The 8,104-nt window shown below is 42.7% G+C and overlaps 1 protein-coding gene across 1 annotated transcript; it reads left to right on the top strand.

Moving 5' to 3' along the window:
- The first annotated feature begins 1,081 nt into the window (after window positions 1-1,081).
- Window positions 1,082-7,470, top strand: LOC139209182 (troponin C, skeletal muscle). Its single transcript, XM_070838803.1, has 6 exons — window positions 1,082-1,210; window positions 2,961-3,015; window positions 3,474-3,617; window positions 4,878-4,992; window positions 5,854-5,990; window positions 7,025-7,470. Exons 1-6 carry the CDS (start codon window positions 1,208-1,210, stop codon window positions 7,054-7,056), a joined length of 486 nt encoding a protein of 161 aa, XP_070694904.1. The 5' UTR covers window positions 1,082-1,207; the 3' UTR covers window positions 7,057-7,470.
- Window positions 7,471-8,104: the final 634 nt, after the last annotated feature.

Here is an 8,104-nt window from a genome sequence, read left to right as displayed (position 1 = left end):
CACGTTTAGCCATTTGTAAGCAAGATCAAAGTAGATCCACTAAAAGCACCACTGACAGGCTCAGATTGTTATTCTAAGTGTCTGTCAACTTTACAGAGATGACCCCTAAATATATAGACCTGTAAACGTTATATTGCATAGCTCAAAGCCACCAGACTACATTGACTGAAACACACATTTTAAGCAAGAGTTGTTGGTCTGCCGTTTCATCGATCAGTTAGTTTGTTTGTGTTTTAGTGTGACTTTGGTGTTTTAAAGGGTTTGTTTGGATCCAACAAAATATTTGCGTATCACACAATAACACAGACAAACTAAATGATGGAGGCAGCAGTAGACCCGTCACTCCTGTGTTATGCAAGGTAAAATCACTGTTTTTGTCAATGGACTCTGGTAGGTTTGGAGAGCGCGATATAATGGGATCTTACAGGTCTGCAGCCCAATTTTTTTTCCAGTTCCAGCTTCAGTTCGGCTTGACTGACGCACTAATTATGCCTGTTGCCTGTGGCTATACGAGACGGTTTTGTTTGTTTAGTTGCTGTTGGAGAGAGACACCAATAGCTGAAATGGTTAAAGACGGGGTCCAGCTACGTGAGGTCGCCAATGCATTTGCACGGCTCTTAAGTTACAGGTGTCAGAAGTGCAAGGGCAAGTCGGCGGTGGCCGGTGGCCGATAGATGGGCTAACAGACACTGAGAAAGGGGTTGGGAATCTGTGCGTGCAGGGAGGTGTTAATCCCTGTGTGTGTGTTTGTGCATGAGATGTGTGTGTGAACACGCGTGCACCCTGGTTCTTGTGCAGTATGTGAAATCAAGAGTCATCTGCACCGAGATGCTCAGTTGATCCTCTGCCAAAATAACCTCCAGCTGCCTGATGCCTGGGCTGTTTTCTTTTCTTTTTTTTTAATAAATGTCACTGCGCTTGTCTGTTATCTAAATATGGGGGATTGGGGAGTGTGCCACACAAGGGGATGTCCATCAGGAGATTGTGAGAGGGCACAAACTACAGTTGGATTTGATTGGCTGTCTCTTGCATCAGGAGGGGGGCCTCTTGCCCAATCCTGATCATTTTCAGCCAAAGTGTATCGGGATGAGAGGGTACTTATGCGGGGGTAGTAAAGCTGAAGTGCCGAACTGTGTAACAGGGAGACTTTCTTTCCCAGACGTTTGTTGTTCTTACTGGTGTCTGTCGTTCAGCACAGCCGGTCGCCATGGTAAGAAACCGAAAACAGAGAGGGAGGAAAAGAGAAACGACCGGGAGAAGGAACTCTGCTTTTGTTTTCATCTGATGAGGATTTAAAATCCAGGTGGCAGAAGATGGAGATTATTATCTGAGGTGGTCGTGATCAGTCACCCAGGAAGTCCTCATCTGCAGCACAGCTGGTTATCAGCTGGATTTCTATTCAAGTGGTGTTTTATCTCTTGGAATTCCTGAACTTTTTGGGAAATTTATTTGGGGCTTTTTATACATTTTTATCTTTATGATGTTGCTACAGACAGAAAAAAAGTGTATTCTCCTGTCTGCTGTTGGAAAACTTCCGTTCTCTTGTTCCACTTCTGTAACTCCTCTTTACCGTTTGTTTACAGTGATTTCACTCCGCTTTAGTGTTCCATCACAGGACTCCCTATGATTGATATTGAGATTGGCGTGAGCGACACTAAAGATAGAAAGCTCACAGCTGAGTAAAGTGAAAGGACATGCTGCCTAACTTGGGACATTCACCTTGAGAAAATCCCTCTCAAATCCTCTCCCAAGTCTACCCTTAAAAATAGCTTTAAAGTAAACTAATGAGTGGTGCTGGGTGCTGGGTGCTGGGTCCCCCCCCCCATATGTTATGATACTGATAAGGGTCTGTCAAGCGAAAAGGTTTTTTTCTTTTTAACTACCGCGGTGCAGGCGCCTGTTTAACAATTAAATGGGAACACCACTCAAATTAAGTCGTTTTTTGTTGTTTTTACATTTCTCAACAACGTTCTTCTTAGAAAACTAACACAACGTTCGGGGAAAAGCACTGATGGTCGTTTAACTCGTTTGCATTGTAGACTAGATTAAAAACAGGAAAAAACAGAAAGCTTCTTATTGAATGTAGGACCTACAGTGCAGCACAAGCGTGTGATGTCATTCAGTATAAAGTTATACTGGGATGGTGAGATTGGTAAAAATGGAAAGACGGGGAGTGGTGTTCCCCTCTAAGAACCATCATTAACAAGTGCAGACAGCTGGCAGAGAATTACACATGACTTCTTACCTGACATGAGGCTATTTGTGGTCCTTGGCTGTCACTTTGGATGTGATAGCTCGGTCTCTGGCCTCTTTGGCTCGACGGAGAAACAGGGCTTAGCTGTAAGGAGGTGAAGTGATCAGCGGTGTGCCACTATAGGATCATAGCATGTTTTCATTCTAAAACATGCAAAAATACACATTTGTGCACATATTGTATTACTAGAAACATTTGTTCAAAGTTCATTATCAGACTTAAGTGTGTTTTTTATTTGCATTTTAGGCGAATCGTTATGAAAATACATTTGTAAAAGCTGGAGACCTTGAAATAAGTAGTCCATTCACAGCAATGCAACAATACAGTAACCCTGGAATGAAACCTAAAAGCGGATGTTGAACTGAGCAAGGCACAACCACTTTTATACACTGAGTGGAAACCAAAGGCTGCAAGACAAACAAAACACTTCAATTATTTAAAAAGCGGTCACCGGTAATCTGCAGGTGCTGTGTCTCTGCTGGAAACCAGCTCTTATGGCGGCTGATAGACCTGAAGACGTGGAAAATTATTATATGCTCCACGTGTGAGTGGCTGAGGGCCGATGAGGACGCCATTACCCTCCTTGAGTGCGCCGTAATTGCTGTTTGCCTCTAAACTAAACCATTTCAATCAGCCTGATGTTGTTCTTTGTTCTGTCCGTCTCTCCTTTCATTCCTCCCGCCTTCATTCATTGTCCACTCTGAAGCCCACTGACGCCCAAAGCGATGCCCGCTCCTTCCTGACTGAGGAGATGATTGCAGGTCAGTCCTTTCATTACATCAATCATTCGCTAGATTACACTTGATAATTTCCTGCTCATCTGACTGTCTTTTGTGAAGCTTCATCTTGAGTCTGAATGACAGAAGGAGCGGCTGGAGATGGGAAATGGCTTGATTTTTCTTCCCTTTGGCCCTTTATATTGTGTAATACAATAGATAACACTGTGCCACTTTTTCAGACTACAGTTGATGAGTTATTTGGAGCTCTATTTGCTCTCACAATTGGGGATGCGACACTTTCTGTCCTCTGTCCCATTCAGATAAGGAAAAACTCTCCCCAAAAAAACTTTTACACAGAAAAAAGCTCATGGACAGGATGGACAGACATGAAATGGATGGAACAGATCAACAAATCTGAAAGAATCTGAAAGATTGTTAACATTCAAACGCGAGGTCCAGATGTTTTCACCTAGATTTTACTTTTTGTACTATTCGTTCAGAGTTCAAGGCCGCCTTCGACATGTTCGACACCGACGGCGGCGGTGACATCAGCACCAAGGAGCTGGGCACCGTGATGAGGATGCTGGGCCAGAACCCGTCAAGGGAGGAGCTGGATGCCATCATTGAGGAGGTCGATGAGGACGGTGAGATCATGGTGCAGTCACCAAATGGGCACCAAAAGGACAACAAACTATTATTACACTTCCATGTCGCTAGTTTATATTTAGTATTAAGTATTTAGTATATAGCTTTTTATGATCTTCTGTAAAAAATAACCCTGATGGAGTTATTTTCAGACTTAATAAAGTTCACTCCAGAGCTACAGGAGACACTGCAGCTGTTCTCTCAGGCTGATTCAGGATTCCTCATGATAGGTAAACAGACATACATGTGTTAAATTGGTGAAGTGCCCTTTTAATGGGTTAAATGATTATTAAAGTCCATTTTTGGAATAGTAAATATAGCAACAGAAAAAAAAGACATGTCAAAATGCACTAAATATCACTTATCACTCATATCATTGATTGGGTTTTTTTTGTTGAATTTGAATTTTCTAGGTTTTTGAAAGGCTGTCATTTATTGTTTTGTGGGCTGCCATTTTGAGGCCTCACATTTGGCATTTTGGCCATCACCATCTTGGTTTCACAACCTGATTGGTTAGGTTTAGGCAAGACCCGCCTCTGATTGGTTAGTCATAAGGAAGTCCCGCCCTAAAACATCTACCCTTTACTATCATCTATTTTCCTCTAAATGGGACCATAAGTTACTAAATGAACACCCTGCTGTGCTGAAGAAGACTGTAAACTAGAGACTGAGACCGTGAACTCATCAGGAAAATGTTCACTGAGCTAATAAATCAAGTGAGAAGTCATTTCCTCATTGACTTCCATCCAATCAGACTCCTGTTTGGAGCCAGTGGAGTCGCCCCCTGCTGGACGTTAGAGAGAATGCAGCTTTAAGGCTTCACTGTTCAGACCTGGAAGCTACGTCCACCTCTCCTATACAGTTTATGGGTACATGTCATATATGATATATGTTACTGGTTGCAGGACACACAACCACATGTCGCAGTATATATATCCAGTAAAAATAAACAAATAAAACAACAACCAAAGGCAATAATGTGAAAAGAAATGGGCCCTACTTATATCTTGGGTCATTCTGCAGGATCACATAGTCACAGAGAACTTGTTCTTTCTGTTCTGGAGCTTTTTGTTTTCTTCCAGTGCCTTAAAATAACTCGACAAACTGGTGACAGAAAATTCACACATGGATATGTTTGGTATTTGGGACTCAAATGGAGAAGTAGAAGATTGTTAAAAAGGCATTGTTTAAGGCAGACATGGGACTTCTTGTCACCTCACCTTTCATTTTGTTCTCGTCTTCCTCCTCCTCTTCCTCAGGCAGCGGTACCATCGACTTTGAGGAGTTCCTGGTCATGATGGTGCAACAGTTAAAGGAGGATCAGGCCGGAAAGAGTGAAGAGGAGCTTTCAGAGTGCTTCCGTATCTTTGACAAGTAAAACACCCAAATACTAATAAAGACAAATGCAAACACCGCATTACTGGACTATTTTAAATTTTACAATCAGGCAACAACTTCATGGCCTGCAAAATCATTAAACTCTTTGTAGGACACAATAATTATTATATTGCATCAACAAAGCAACTTAATAATAAATGTTTTGTGATACTTTACCCACAATCAGTTTTGACAATGCAGAATCACAATAACAACAAAATATTCTGGGTGCTGTAAACACATTTTTGTACTGATCTAGCCCCACTACTGTTGGATATTTGCATCTCCAGTCCACTGACAGGCTCAAATTATTCTAAGTCTCTGATAACGTTACAGAAAGGATCCCTACAGAAATAGACCTGCAAGAGCATGTTTGTTTAACAATAAACAGACTTTATGTCGCTCGGTTTAAACCCACCAGACTCCATTGACAAAAACAGTAATTCTACACAGGAGCTGCTGCTCTACCACTGTCTTGATCAATTAGTTTTTTTGTGTCATTGTGAGACTTTGATGTTTTAAAGGGTTCATTCAGCTCCAGCACAATGTTTGTGTAACACACCGTAACACAAACAAACTAAACAATCGTGGCTGCAGCAGAGCAGCAACAACCACGTTCTGCGAGGTAAAATCGCTGTTTTTATGGATGGGATTTGGTGGGTTTGAACAGCAATACAAATAATATACAGCACAGTGTTCATGCAGTACTGCACAAACGTTTTAGGTAGGAGTGAAGAAATGCTGTAAAGTAAGAAAATATCAAATTTAATTTGTTATTTTTAGTTGGTTATTAAAAAGATTGATGGTCATGACTGCCAAAGTGACCTTTAAAACCAAAATTTTGCTTTTTGCCCACAGGAACGGAGATGGTTTCATCGACCGGGATGAGTTCGGAGATATCCTCCATCTCACTGGGGAACCAGTCGCAGAGGAAGATATTGATGAGATGTTTGGAGAATCAGACTCAAACAAAGATGGAAAGATTGATTTCGATGGTAAGATTAAGATGGACTGGGTTGGTGTCTTCTAATAACATCACTTCCAGACCCACCAACAACATATTTAGCGTTTAGCTTGATTAGAAGGAGGACAACATGTTTATATATGAGGGAGTATATTAATCTGCTGTATATTAAGGAGAAGATTCACATCTGACTTGATCATTAGAGGCACTGCCTTTAATGCCACCTCACGTTTAAAGAAATAGTTTAACATTTTGGATAATATGCTAATTTGCCATCTCGATTCAGCTCTCAAAGCCTCTCTTAGCATAAAGACTCCATTTCACATTTTCAGATGTAAAACAGCACATTTTTACACTTTAGCTCTTCTACAGATTAAACAAACAAGGTAGAATGTGTTTAGAGTGCCACTAGCATGTTTTGTGGGGTTTTGGACAAAGCCAAGCTAGCTTTTCCCCCTGCTTCTAGTCTTTATGCTAAGCTAAGCTAAGCTAACTAGCTCTAGCTTCATAATCAATGCTCAGATTTAGAGTTTCTCTCTTTATTTTATCAATACCATTTTAAAAAAGGACTTACACAGATAGAACAATATAGACATAACAGAATAATAATTTTAATAAAAAGTGCATTAATGTGTGTCTGCAGTGGTATCAAACACTCATCCTCTCCTCTAAACCTTGATAAGCACACCTGTGAATAATATACCTGTATATAAGATGTTTTACAGTTGACTAATATTATTCAATGTGAGTATAACATCAGGGATGGAGTGTAAAGTAAACCAATCAAATCACTTAATTAGAGTGACCTAAATCTTGATATAATTTCACAGCTCTTAACAGGTAGAATAATTATTCTTATGAGGAGATTTGCTCCTTCGCTCAGCTTTAGTAGTTTCCACCAAAAATGCGGACCAGCAGTTAATAAATGGTCTGAGCTGTTATGAGTCACTTCAGTCTGTGACTACGCTGATGGAGCAGATGAAGAAACTATTCACGGTTAAAACAAGCAGATGCGGAGAGTCAGGAATGAATTGTTCTTCATCCACACACTCTTTCTCTCTCCAGAGTTTCTGAAGATGATGGAGAACGTCCAGTAATGAAACCACCTCTACATTCCTTGGTGACCGTCGGTCAGAGAAAAGATGAAGCACGCTGCCGGAGCAAACTCTAAAACGCTACCAAACCCCCGTACAGTTGTGACTGTGACGTCGCTTCTGGGACGTCAAAATGGCTGCAAGTGAAATACCTTCACCCCTCACCCCTCACCCCTTCTCATATGAAACCCTGGGGGCTTGGTGAGGATATCTATAAATATCCGTTCAAACCTTTTAAGACGATGGCACTTTCCCCCCCGACCACCTCCTTCAGCTGTCCCCCCCCTTCCCCCTGGCAGCTGCTGGTTCTCCGGAAATGCTACACCACCTAGCTCCAGCCCCCACCCTCTTCCTCCGAACTAGATATCATCTCCACCCTGTTCTGTGCTTTCTAAATAAATCCACTTTCTCCTTGTTCATCTTTGCAAATTATTCCGCCCCCCCCCGGCATGCCTGACGGGTCTCGTCTCGTCCAGTTGTTTGCCCGTTTCGTCGGCCTTGCAGCTCACGGTTCTCAGACACACACACTTTTTCTGCACCACTCGTAACATCCTCCCTTTACACACACACACGTTTGTTCAACTACAACTGGTCTTTTCTCCCTTTTCCAGTAAAACTAGCTGAAATGTAAAGAAACCAGTGCCGCCCCCCCATTGGTAGCTCGTCCCCAGTGGCAGTCGGAGCAGATGAGTTAATTCTCCCTTTTGGAAAACGCAGGTCTCCCCCTGGGTATATAGCCTGCAGACCCCCCCACCATTTCTCCAACGCAACATCCCTCCCCCTTTCTTCTCGGCTGCTCCCCGCCTCAGCATCCTATCCTCCTGTCCCGTCTCTCACCTCGGGCCCTCCCCCTCAGGAACTGCCCGCCAAATAAGGAGCACCGGGTTGTGTTTATCAGGCGATGTGGCACCAGGATGAGTCGACGCTTGCCCCACGTTTGCCTGCTATTCAGGGCACGGCTGAAGGGGTGGAGGCAAGGGGGGAAGGGGGTGGGTGGGTGGGTGAGATGGGGTCCGGCCCCCTGCTGCATTTTTATTTTTTTTGTCTCCTG

This window comes from Pempheris klunzingeri, chromosome 11 (assembly GCF_042242105.1).
Source record: "Pempheris klunzingeri isolate RE-2024b chromosome 11, fPemKlu1.hap1, whole genome shotgun sequence".
NCBI classification, from domain to species: Eukaryota; Metazoa; Chordata; class Actinopteri; order Acropomatiformes; family Pempheridae; genus Pempheris; species Pempheris klunzingeri.
The sequence above is the reverse complement of the archived record's forward strand: the minus strand, read 5'-3'. Positions and strand labels throughout refer to the sequence as shown.